This window comes from Ranitomeya variabilis, chromosome 2, assembly GCF_051348905.1.
Source record: "Ranitomeya variabilis isolate aRanVar5 chromosome 2, aRanVar5.hap1, whole genome shotgun sequence".
Classification (NCBI taxonomy): Eukaryota; Metazoa; Chordata; class Amphibia; order Anura; family Dendrobatidae; genus Ranitomeya; species Ranitomeya variabilis.
Genome location: NC_135233.1, coordinates 871,102,230 through 871,116,171, shown reverse-complemented (window position 1 = coordinate 871,116,171; position 13,942 = coordinate 871,102,230). Strand labels below are relative to the sequence as shown.

Genomic DNA, 13,942 nt, shown 5'->3' with positions numbered 1-13,942 from the left:
ACAAGGAGTGAGTTGTTAATTTGTAAATAATTCCATTCCCAAAAGTGTCCTGTGGATGAATATGTGTTGAATGGCTTTTTATATTTGTGTTACTGAACTGAAGCTCTCCAATATCTGATAAGCTGAAGGTTGGCATAAATGTGCCATAAATGTTGTAAACGTTGAATTATCTATTGGCTGTATTAATCCTATAAATGCAGGTACGGACTGGGGTTGAAATTCCGTCCTGGCATTTGAAATCACACAGGCCCATGTTGTCCCCGGCTCCATGAACCAGATGGGATATATTACTAATATTACCCTGGATGGAGGAAAGGAAGATTTTCTACAAGACCAATATTTCTAATGATACCCGTGGACTGCTGGGGTAAGTGATGGAGTCAGCAACTTTGTGCTCCGTCACAACTCTTAACAGTATGGGTATCTTAAGAACCCCGATTCTGTTAACAATGTAGCAGACAAGGCAGACCATGACCAGACAGGCCAGAAATGCCAGATGGCCAGTCTGGCCCTGTATAAATGTATTAATGTTATGATCTTGTATCATTTAGTTCTAAATACATTTAGGATTAATTCTCATGCTCAATTAAGTTATACTGAAAGAACTACTATAGATATAATTACTATAAAACATGCACACAAAATAGATTGTAATAACATTATGTAATACATTAGTTAGCAAATTGTTAGGAACTGACCTTAACCACTCTATTCTTTTCCAGCGTGATCTTGTATTCATAGACATACACATTTACATATTTAACATAGGACACTTTGGTGTTGCCTCCCCTGTTCTCATTTGCCGCTTCCACATTGAAATCTGTAAGGTTTCCTTCATCTTTGCAGAGTTTGGATAAGGTGTAGGTGCATGTTCCCATAAAGTGGTGAACCTGATTATCAAACGTGTAATAATGGGGATCACCACTAACTTCACAATTACCTGTCAAAAGAAAAATGTATCATATGTGAATTTAAATAAATGCCATTTTTGATAACACCAAACACACACGCACTTTGATGAAAAAAAGTCAATTAATAAAATATTTTTTCTAGATTATAGCACAGGGGAACGTTGAAACGTAACTTTGAAATGCTGGAAAGAATGCTTCCATGCTACAACACACCACGTGTCAGTATATAAGGGTACCGTCTCACAGAACGATTTACCAACGATCACGACCAGCGATACGACCTGGCCGTGATCGTTGGTAAGTTGTTGTGTGGTGGAGAGCTGTCTGTGTGACAGCTCTCCAGCAACCAACGATGCCAAAGTCCCCGGGTAACCAGGGTAAACATCGGGTTACTAAGCACAGGGCCGCGCTTAGTAACCCGATGTTTACCCTGGTTACCATCGTAAATGTAAAAAAAACAAACCGTACATACTCACCTTTCGGTGTCCGTCAGGTCCCTTGCTGTCTGCTTCCCGCACTGACTGAGTGCCGCCGTAAAGTGAAAGCACAGCACAGCAGTGACATCACCGCTGCGCTCTGCTCTTACTGTACGGCCGGCAGTGAGTATGTACGGTTTGTTTTTTTTACATTTACGATGGTAACCAGGGTAAACATCGGGTTACTAAGCGCGGCCCTGCGCTTAGTAACCCGATGTTTACCCTGGTTACAAGCGAACGCATCGTTGGATCGGCGTCACACACACCGATCCAACGATGACAGCGGGACACTTGACGACGAAATAAAGTTCCAAACGATCTGCTACGACATACGATTCTCAGCGGGGTCCCTGATCGCTGCTGCGTGTCAGACACAGCGATATCGTATGGATATCGCTGGAACGTCACGGATCGTACCGTCATAGCGATCAAAGTGCCACTGTGAGACGGTACCCTAAGACTTCACAAAAGATCTTATATAAATCTTAGCTAATTATTTACATACTGTACATGTTAACGGTTGTTTGCATTAAAAACAAGCAAAACAACACTACAATGTTGTAAAATTACACTATTGTTCTTTTTAATACAAATCATCACATTTTTCTTTTATTAGCATACAAGATCACCAATGCAAGCCCAAACTAAGCCTCTAAGATAGCAATAACAGAAAATATATGTGTATATATATATATATATATATATATATATATATATATATATACATTTATCTCTAATTATCTAATCATTTTAATATTGCATATGATAAATTACTTAGAAAAAAACATACCAGAATTTGGTGGTATGAAAGGTGTTGTGGACAATGTTGTTTGAGTAGAACCTGTAAGATACAACATATATCAGTTATTTTGGATTCATATATGTATTTAAAATGAGCTATGAAATTGAACATGTAAGTAAAGTATTTTAGAATAAACATACAGCCAGTACAGTAGTGCATGAAAAATTTATATTTTCTTTAATTTCAGTTCACAGTAACAATAGGCATAAACGTAAAATTTAAGGCAATGTAAGGCAAATAATAGGAATTAAAAATAACATAGTAGAGAAGGAATATTGACTTTGCATTTCTTAAAGTATTTGTTTTCATAATCAGGTTGTGAGCTTCACCGTGATGGTTGCAGCTAGTCTATGTATTACAAGTCCAATTTTAATTAATTTGCATATATGGGGATGAGCCATCAGGTTTTTCTCTTGATATAAACATTTTTATACCAATAATTTGACAAGGAATGAAAGATATTATTTAACACAGTCTTGAAAAAAATTTTGTTTGCAAAAAACGTCAAATACAATGATAGATACACACTACTCCTTCAATAAAGAGTAGAAAGACGAAATAGCAAATGATTAAAATATTATAAGTTTATTGGAATATGACTAAAAACATATAAAAATACCAAAACAAGCTATTACAACCACACAAAGTTCTTATAGCTTGTTTTGGTATTTTTATATGTTTTTAATCATATTCCAATAAACTTATAATATTTTAATCATTTGCTATTTCGTCTTTCTACTCTTTATTGAAGGAGTAGTGTGTATCTATCAAGGAATGAAAGATGACAGACAACTAAAAACACAAAACAGAGGACCTCTATTTTAAGCACTTCTCAATGTTGAGCATAAAAGAAATAGACACAAAGTAAAACAAAGATTTAAAAAAATGATACAATATTAACATACATGTTATCTGTATATATATAAAACTGCACCAACTGTGTTCATCAATAAATATACACCGAACGACATGCTCATCTCTGCACTCAACATTTAAATATTTTCGATCTGTTTATAAAAAGGCAAACCTGAAGTAATAACTGTTAAACCATGTTACATATGTTATACCAAAAAATATAGATGCAATTGGTGCAAATTATTTTTTTATTCCAAACCAAGAGCAAGTAACAGAAAATGTTAATACAATTCAATTTTTTATCCCATCATGCTTTGGATAAAAAAAGACCTGACAGGATTCTATGTTCAACTATTTGAAACAAAAAGTACCATCAGGTAGAATTTCCCTTGACCTATGAATCTGTAGTATACTTCAAGATTATTTTTCCTATTCACAGGCCAACAAAAAACAACTTTTTTTATGTTTCTTTGATGAAAATAGGCAAATATTACTAATTTTGGGTCGAGAAACTCAAATATACCCACAGAATTGTTTAATTAGCTCTCGTTTTTTAGATACACGCCATGGAAGTATGTGCTGTAGGTAGCGAGAAGAATTCATTACAAGAGTATAAATTGCACAGTACAGTACACATATTTAGTATCGCCGCGTCCGTAACGACCCAACCTATAAAACTGTCCCACTAGTTAACCCCTTCAGTAAACACCGTAAGAAAAAAAAAAAAAAAACGAGGCAAAAAACAACGCTTTATTACCATACCGCCGAACAAAAAGTGGAATAACACGCGATCAAAAAGATGGATATAAATAACCATGGTACCGCTGAAAACGTCATCTTGTCCCGCAAAAAACAAGCCGCCATACAGCATCATCAGCAAAAAAATAAAAAAGTTATAGTCCTCAGAATAAAGCGATGCCAAAATAATTATTTTTTCTATAAAATAGTTTTTATCGTATAAAAGCGCCAAAACATTAAAAAATGATATAAATGAGGTATCGCTGTAATCGTACTGACCCGACGAATAAAACTGCTTTATCAATTTTACCAAACGCAGAACGGTATAAAGAAATTCATGAATAGCTGGTTTTTGGTTATTCTGCCTCACAAAAAACGGAATAAAAAGTGATAAAAAATGGTCACGTGTCCGAAAATGTTACCAATAAAAACGTCAACTCGTCCCGCAAAAAACAAGACCTCACATGACTCTGTGGACCAAAATGTGGAAAAATTATAGGTCTCAAAATGCCACGTATATAAGTGCCACGTATTTAAGTGCCACGTATAAGTGCCACGTATTTAAGTGCCACGTATAAGCAAAGTAATGATGGTAAGCAGTCTTCACAAGTGGAGTAATTGGTCTTCTTTGGTTGGCAAATGTCACATAACCACACACGTAACAAAAATTGTTAACAATATTTGCACATTTACGAGGCATTTTCAAAGTGTAAATTCTCTCCACAAAATTACTGCAACAAGAGAAAGAGACTTCAATTAGTACAAACTATGCAGACACAATTTATAAAATGGCTGACATTGGTTCAACAGGTCTGTAATCAGGTTTACCAATACACATTTGTTGAAAATTCAAAATTTCCCTATTTTCCTGCATAATAATCTTAAATGACCTGTATCTCAGCAACAAGAGCTAATAATGATTTTTAAGTAACATATTCGTTTTTAGGATGCTAAAATTATTACAAACCAGCTATTTTCATTTCAGAAACATTTTCACTGTTGGCCAGTGAATTATTTAAACATTTATGCCAAATTAGTATAGTGGAATTAGTTCTTTCTAAGGCCTCATTGGCATCTGTGCTTTTTATTATTATTATTATTATTATTTATTTATATAGCACCAATGATTCCATGGTGCAGTACATGAGAAGGGGTTACATAAAAATTACAGACATCACTTACAGTAAGCAAACTAACAAATGATAGATTGATACAGAGGGGTGAGGACCCTGCCCATGCGGGCTTACATTCTATGGGATGGTGGGGAAGGAGACCATGGGTTGGGGGTTGTGGCAGCTCTGGTGTTGGTGAGAGGGTAGCTCCAGTGGTCGTGAGGAGGCAGTGGGGTCATTGCAGGCTGTAGGATTTCTTGAAGAGGTGGGTTTTCACGTTCCGTCTGAAGGATCCAAATGTGGTTGATAGTCCGATGTGTTGAGGCACAAAATTCCAGAGGATTGGGGATATTCAGGAGAAGTCTTGGAGGTAATTAGGTGAGGAACGAATAAGTGTGGAGGAGAGAAGGAGGTCTTGGGAGGACCAAAGATTACGTGAGGGAAGATATCGGGAGATTAGGTCAGAGATATATGGATGAGATAGGTTGTGGATGGCTTTCTAGGTCATTATTAGTCATTTGAACTGGATATGCTGAGGGAATGGGAGCCAGTGAAGAGATTTGCAGAAGGGAGCAGCGGTGGAGTAGTCAGGAGAGATGAATTAGCCAGGCAGCAGAGTTAAGGATGGACTGGAGAGGTGCGAGAGTGTTAGCAAGGAGGCCACAGAAAAGGATGTTGTAGTAGTCAAGGTGGAAGATGATAAGGGCATGCATAAGCATTTTAGTAGATTGAGGGTTGAGGAAAGGATGGATTCTGGAGATATTTTTGAACTGGAGGCGACAGGAGGTGGAAAGAGCTTGGATGTGTAGTTTGAAGAATAGGGCAGAGTCAAGGGATACTCCGATGCAGTGGATTTCCGGTACGGGGGAAAGTGTGATGTCATTAAAGGTGATAGATAGATCAGGTAAGGAAGATCTGTGAGATGGAGGAAAGATGATGAGTTCAGATTTGCCCACACTGAGTTTGAGGAAGCGAGAGGAGAAGAAGGAGGATATGACTGATGGACACTCTGGGATTCTGGACAGCAGAGAGGTGATGTCTGGGTCAGAGAGGTAGATCTGAGTGTTATCAGCATACAGGTGGTACTGGAATCCAAGGGACTTTATGAGTTGTTCCAAGTGTATAGATTGAGAAGAGTAAGTGTCCTAGAACAGAGCTTTGGTGGACTCCAACAGAGAGAGGGTGGTATGAGGAGGTAGTGTGGGAGTGGGAGATGCTGAATGTGCACTTGGAAAGGTATGAGGAGATCCAGGATATGGCGATGCCTTTGACGCCAAAGGAGGAGAGGATCTGTAGTAGGAGGTAGTGGTCAACTGTGTCGAAAGCAGAAGACAGGTCTAGAAGGTGGGGTATAAAGTATTGTCCGTTAGCTTTGGCTGTAAGTATGTCATTAATAATTTTGGTCAGGCAGTCTCAGTAGAATGATAGTGACGGAAACCAGATTGAATATTGTCAAAGAGCAAGTTTGATGAGAGGTGGGAGGAAAGTTCAGCATGGACGTGCTGCTCCAGGAGTTTAGCAATATTGGGCGATAGCTTGACATAGTGGTTGGGTCTAGGGTTGGCGTTTTGAGGATAAGTGTGATCGTGGCATGTTTAAAAGCAGAAGGGAAGGTACTAGAATTTAGTGATAGGTTGAAGAGATGGGTTAGGGATGGGATAAGTGTGGTGGTGTGGTAGAGGAGGAGGTGGGATGGGATGGGGTCTAGTGCACAAGTGGTGAGGTGCGATTTGGAGAGGAGACAATTAAGCAGAGGAGAGGAGACAATTTATTTTCTTTCTTCTATTCTGTTATAAGAACAGAATATAAGTAACTAAACATCAGTGCCAAAATCTGCATATGATGGAAGCCAGTGGCACCCAATGGACCCCATTGAATATGAGATACATAGAGTTTCTGTCTTAATGGCTGTCATTTTAATGAAAATATAGTGCCATATTGAATACAGGTTTGAACAAAGTCTTAAACTGCTATTATTCCCAGTAATCCTCTATCTGAAGAACTAAATTACTTATGGCGCAGACTTAAGAGACATAAGTAAGATCAGTCTACTTGCAATTTTTTGGAATGCTAGTTATACTTTAATTGAGTGAATGAAAATAAATTATTTTACCTGAAGTGAAAACATACCTGCAATTGTTGTTTTAGATGTTGTAGGAGCTGCTGAACTTGAGGCTGTTGATATGGAGTCTTTATTTGTAGAACTCAAAATTGTAGAAGTTGTTGATTTAGAGAATGGTGGAGATGTGATGGAACTCGGAGTCTCAGAAATTGTTGCAATGGTAGCTGTTTTCGTTGTAGTTGTAATTTTATTTGGTGTAGTAGTCACTGTTTCTGGACTCTCAGTGGTTCTCGTAATTTGAGAAGTGGAAACAGTTGAGGCATCTGAAGTTGTAGTAGATGTTCTTCTAGGTGTTGAACTAATGATAGGTGCTCCAGTGATTGCAGATGATGACACCATGGGGTTTGTTTTGTCTGAGATAATCAAAGTTTGCTCAGTAATTACAGATGTAGTTTCTACAGACTCTGTTTGCCTTGAAGTTGTCTTGGGGAGAGTTGCTATCTTTGATGTAGAGTCAGTAGCTGTTCCTAATGAAGATGTTCTTATTGTTTCTGATATGAAAACTGTTGTTGATGCTTGTATTGTAGGAGTTGCATCTTCTGTGATGAGTGGTTTGGTTGGTATGGATTCTGGTTTCTCAGAAGAAATATCTGGTATATCAGTTGTTGAGACAGCTGTCTGCTTAGAAGATGTATGGGCTGCAGAAACTGATGAAATGTCTAGTGGAGAAGTAGATGTTCTTGGTGAAGTTGCTATCTTTGATGTAGAGTCAGTAGCTGTTCCTAATGAAGATGGTCTTATTGTTTCTGATATGAAAACTGTTGTTGATGCTTGTATTGTAGGAGTTGCATCTTCTGTGATGAGCGGTTTGGTTGGTATGGATTCTGGTTTCTCAGAAGAAATATCTGGTATATCAGTTGTTGAGACAGCTGTCTGCTTAGAAGATGTATGGGCTGCAGAAACTGATGAAATGTCTAGTGGAGAAGTAGATGTTCTTGGTGAAGTTGCTACTGTGATTTTTGATGTTGATCTTGTTGATACTAAAACTGTTGGATCAGTCTCCAAGCGAACAGTTGCATCAGTTGAAAAAATGGTTGTTCTGTCTTCAGTTTTATCTTGTATGGTTACTCTGGTAGTTGGTTTTTCGGTAATAATAGACTCAGTTTTCGACAAAGTAGTAGTACTTGTTGCAGGGATTGTCATTCTTGTGGTTTGAGAAGTGGAACCTGTTGTTGATGATGAAATTGTAGATTCTGTTTTTCATGAGTTGTCTTTAGATATGTATGACTGCAGTTCATCACTGCAGTGTTTCATCAAATACTGCTGTGTTGGCTAAATTAAATGTGTGTGTGCATAATTGTGCACATATATTTGTGTGCATGGCTATGATATGTTGTGTGTATGTGTACGAACCTACAGTATGTGTAAATGCAAGCTTTTTGTTTACTTCTAACTAAGCCAGGTATATTGCCTTGTTCACATTGTAATTTTCCTCTACATTTAATAAGTACAGCAGGAATGCTCTGGATGTACTAAAAGAGTTTCATTTTGGACTATGTCTAGTTGGCATACATTAGTATACCACAAAAAAAGACATATAATACCATAGTACACTGTATAGCATCTGTCACAAGCCTAATGTTCGACAAGAAATATATGTCTGAAAACTCTGGATTGTTCCCAGCTGAGATAACATTATAATATCAGGAAATGTACAGTGAGACCACTTCTCGCAAGTGAATATGCCTAAAAATCACATTTATACCACTGGTAGCATCAGATGAACACTTTTGATTAAGCAGATAATCAGCCTGAATAATTGCTCAGGATGCTGTCAGAAAGTGGGTAGGGAAAGGACTTTCTGACGTGATGGGTAACCTTTCTAACCCTGGTGTTCAGGGTAAACTAGAAATATCTGATTTGGTCTTAATCCTGATTCTAGTGCTGGTCACTGTTAAACTACTGCATACTATGGAAATTATCTCAGAAGGTCCATGAATACCTTCAACAACCACAGCTCTAATGTTCAATGGACTATAGTGGGATACACTACACCCTACTAGCATATATATATGTTGGGAGGACTCTAAATTTTAAACTTGGAAGTGATCATAGCTTAACAGTTTTCAAGCTAAACAATTTATAGCTGCTAGAGATTATCAAATCTGTCACTATGGAATTGAATTCTCGTCATATTTTACAAAAATTTGTATTCTACAGAATACAGATTTTTAAAAATTTTTCCATGTGAATTCAACAATATGGGAGTTAGCTAAGACTACCATTTGGTCAAATTGTAGAGGGCCAGCAAATATTAAGAAACAATATTAATAATACCACTAACTAGTCCCATCACCTGCACAGACCATGCTTCTTTTCGCATTACCTGCACATTCTATTCAACCTGCTTTACTCTAGGGTATGTCTTTCAGCACCGAGGAAGTCTTTAACATCACTGTGCGCTAACTATGCCTCGGGCTACGCACATCTTAACTTGATGACATTGCAGCAAACTCTGCAACAGCACAGTGTGCAGTAATGTCAATGGCTTACTCGGAACAGGAAACCCAGCACAGAGTAAAGCAGGCAGAAGAGAATGCATGAAATAGGGGAATGCAGAAAGAATCACCGAGGTCCAGAAGGCGTGTTTAAGGGACAGCGAGACAAGTGAGTAGTGGGACCGGTGAGCAATGAGGAGAGAATATTTTTTATTATCCTCATTTATTATACTCTGAGGTCTGCAGAGATCCTTGAGGGTATAAAAGGAGAGTTCCATTTGCATTGAATAATTTCGATGTGAAATGAATTGCTCCATAAAATACACATTATTTGGCAAAAACAAATCTTGGCAGATTTGATCATCTCTAATAGCTGCTAATCTAAACATTCTACTGGATGGATGTATTTTCTTTTCACTAATAAGGTGTATATTTATATGAAGTGTTTTCCTTAAACTGTGTTTAAAGCTGTGGACCTCAAAAATAAAGATTTAGTTGTGCAAAATGGAATTACAAAGGCACGTAAATATGAAATAAAAAGTTGTAAAAATGTAACATTTTATTTTATTTTTAACCATTTATAAATAGTAAATTAAATATAATTATAATCAAAGTGCATTATGTATTTTGCAAAATCATGCAATATTCAGATAAAGCAGAGCAGATTATCTTCAAATGGCACTCGTGAGAAAGAAAGAGTGCCAAATTCAGCCCTCCCATATCTGTAATGTCACTTTTTTTATATTTTGAATATTTTATTACATGCAAATATTTAGTACATACAATATGAACCAAAAGAGACATAAATTATAATATGGTAGACAAGATGGCAAGATATATATATATATATATATATATATATATATATATATATATATATATATATTTGTGTATACAGTGAAACCTTTTCAATAGAGGATCTCCTTAAGAAGACCACCCCTTATACAGACCTTATTTAAAGTTATAACCACCACATATCATATACTATCATGACTACTGGCCACCTTTTTTGACAGCAAGATATTCACTTTTAAAGGAAATTTTTGCTCATCTCGAAAAGGTTCCACTACTATAATTATATATGTTTATATGAAATTAAACGGCAATGACGAACAACATGATGACATGATGAACTATTAAACAGAGTTTATCATATTACATATTATACATGAGAAAGGTATAAAACAAAATTACAGTGACATACTTTTTATAATTTATTGCAATTATGCATGTATCAAAAGAAAAAGGACAGAAAATTATACACTACATGAATTACAGTAGTTTTTGAAAATTAAAAAAATAAGAATTTAGCAGCAGCTTAAAAATGGCACATTTAAACACATTACGTATAGAACTATAGAAACGTATATATGTATAACGTATAATATGTATGGTTTGTAATGTGTATGAAATAAAATACAGCTCTAGTAGGGTCTACAGCAGGGGAGGGGAACCTCAGACCCACAGGCCATTTGAGGGTATAGATGACCCTGTATCCAGCCCCTGAGCAGATTCCCGAGGACCCCAGCACTTGGGCCAACAGCTGTATTTTGTCTGCCACGAGCCCAATAATTTATTTTTGCTTTGTGAGCACGTACACACAGCTTCACTACTAAACACTGAGGTACATGCAATGAAAGATTACGTCCTGACACCAGTGCCAGAATCAGGACCTACTTTTTGGGCAGAGATAACAAGCAATTTGTATGGCCCCCCGAAGGATGGTATAAATATCCAAATAGCCCTTGGCAGAACAAAGATCCCCACCCCTGTTTTAGAGTATCCTACATAGGAACAACAATTAGACCCATTTAATATATTTGTGAATACCTGGCCCAACCAATGGCTCTCTAAGCCTATAAGATAGCTCAGTTTGGGAAACTCGGTGGTCGAGCCAGGTAGTGTGAGCCAAGTATGGTCCATGCTTCACAAACATGAGAAATCGGCCTTAGATTTAGTATTGATCATAAAATTGTATATATTTACCTGTATCCATTATTATGCTTGTGGTTGTTATATATGGGGTAACTATAAAAAGAAAATGAAAAATAAAGATAGTGTTCTTACAAAGAATTAATGTAACATCCAAGGAAGGTGTAAAATTATAATTTTAAAGCTATGGTCATGAATTCTTTTTTAAAGATTCTAAGGTTCTATAATGAAGCACACAGTTATGCTATGTAGCGTTTTTGTAGCTGGTTTGTCATGCAAAGTTTAAGCTGTGTTTAAGCTGCTTACAAAAATAAGTTTTGCTTAGCTTTTGCTTTGGTTTTATTGCTGACTTATTGTCAGGGTACATTTTACTCTTGTGCAAGATGTGCACGCTGATAAAGTTTAGTGCATTAAAAAAATTATCTGATTCAACTTTATCAGGTTTTGGCACCAAAAACGCAGCAAAACCTAATACCCTTAAAGAAGTGACTTGCTGAATTTTCCAAAAACGCAGCTCTTTGACAAAAAAAACAAGGTGTGTGCATGAATTTCTGAAATCTCATAGACTTTGCTGATGCTGTGAAACACTGCTGAAATATTGCATAAAAAGCTACATATGAACATAGCCTTAAAGAGATTTTTGTACTTCTTTGTTCCTACTGCTCCTCTAAATAATCCACCATATGGTTCCAGAGGTATGAGCTTATTTTTTAGTGATAATATTTTTTTTCTGATCTTTACCATGCTGGCGTTGCCCACAGGATTCTCTGGGGGAATGTTTTCAAGTTGCTCTGCATAATTACCCTGTGAGCACGGCCCCATAATGAAAACTATAAAAATTAGTACTAAATAAAAGGCCCATATTTTCTGGAACTGAATGAGAGTTGTAATTAAAAACAAACAAAAAAGGTGGGCTCAGGGGAGCAGCTGGAGTTCACTAAGAACAAAAACTGGAGACTTTTAATTTGGTGACAGGTCCTCTTTAAATTAATGTTTTCTTGTGAATCCCATCCAACATGGTAGTTATGGGGATCTTCAGCAGGTAACCTATTAGCACCCCAAATTCATATCACAGGAGCCCATGATAGTCAGTGCATGAGTACACCAGTGAAAGTGCTATTAAAGGCCGCTATCAGTGGCATTTAAATGGTTAAACAGAAGAAATAGAAGCAGCCTCTTGTCACTGCTAGTGATTAGCGAGTGTACTCGTTGCTCGGGTGGTCTCCGAGTATTTGTGAGTGCTCGAAGATTTTGTTTTTGTTGACGCAGCTTCATGATTTATCACTACTAGCCAGCCTGAGTACATGTGGGGGTTGCCTAGTTGCAAGGGAATCCTCACATGTGTTCAAGCTGTCTATCAGCTGTAAATCATGCAGCTGCGTCAACAAAAACAAAATCTTCGAGCACTCACAAATACTCGGAGACCACCCGAGCAACGAGTATACTCACTCATCACTGCTGTTACAGACTGATGCTGGCTGTGTAACATAGCGCCTGCTCAGTATGGGAACTTAGCTGCTCCATTCTCCAACATCATGACTGTGATGTCTAGTTACATTAGAGTGTGTAAAGGGCCTAATAAAGCCTAACCTAATGTAAATTATTATTGCTGCATACCTGTTGGTGTTGAAGTTTTTGCAGTGGTTGTGGTTGTGGTGGTGGTAGTAGTTGTTGCTTTAACTAAAAAGACAATTATTGACATGATTATCATTCATTAACATTACAGTATGATTCTTAGTAATAATATAATGCCACAATAACTCAACAGATATGAATTTCTTCTTCTTTTTCTACTTATGATATATAACGCCTCACCACTCAAACTTCTCAGATGGCAGTACAACTTCTAAATAAAAAGTAATATGCCTTGATAACACGATCAATACATATTTTCCATGCAAGAGTTCTGTTGCTAGGAAAAATACTGAAAAAAATCATTATGGGTAGAAAAAAATCAATAGATATCCATTATTTTTAAAGAATTGTGCGAATAAATTCAAATGGAATTGGTATGCAGATTATTTGTAATTTGCTTCTGTGCAGATTCAGCAAAAGTGCAGCTGCTGGCTGCCATTTTTCTAAAGTCTAAAGAGGCATAAAAAATCTTATAATCACGCTCTGGCCCCTCTTTTTTACCTGTCCAATCCTCTCTGGATCTTCAGAACACCCTTGCTTGTGCGGAAATCTCTGAGACTCACCAGGGTTTTTTCTGGCTTTTAAGAGGGCTCTTAAAACCACATATACAAAAAAAATTGTGGCTCATCATCAAATGACCTGGTCTTGGAATGATTGAGAGCCAAATTTTCAATATTTTCATCTGTACATTTATTAAATATATGAAGTACTACTCTACAAGCTGAAAGTATAGATTTCATTTATACAAATAATACATCTTCTCTCTATAAGAAACATAATATGTGGAATACACTGTTAAAATGATTAACTTGTTACTTACTACAATATCCAGGTGTAAGAGAGATGTCATCTATGGCCACATCACTACGATAGTCTTCTCCTATCCTGCCTTCAATGAAAATCTGTAAACATAATGTATAA

The 13,942-nt window shown here is 36.8% G+C and overlaps 1 protein-coding gene across 6 annotated transcripts in view; it reads right to left on the bottom strand.

Annotated features, from left to right (window-relative positions):
- LOC143808059 (IgGFc-binding protein-like) overlaps positions 1-13,942 on the bottom strand; it is a 210,735-nt gene that overhangs the window by 162,792 nt on the left and 34,001 nt on the right. For 5 of the 6 annotated variants that reach the window (XM_077290315.1, XM_077290316.1, XM_077290317.1 and 2 more), the window contains 6 exons: positions 13,842-13,923; positions 13,004-13,066; positions 11,441-11,482; positions 7,025-8,182; positions 2,178-2,228; positions 699-940 (listed from right to left, as the gene is read on the bottom strand). In XM_077290315.1, the coding sequence (XP_077146430.1) occupies positions 699-940; positions 2,178-2,228; positions 7,025-8,182; positions 11,441-11,482; positions 13,004-13,066; positions 13,842-13,923 (1,638 nt within the window). The remainder of the gene's footprint in view (positions 1-698; positions 941-2,177; positions 2,229-7,024; positions 8,183-11,440; positions 11,483-13,003; positions 13,067-13,841; positions 13,924-13,942) is intronic. The other variant, XM_077290318.1, reaches the window with a different exon arrangement.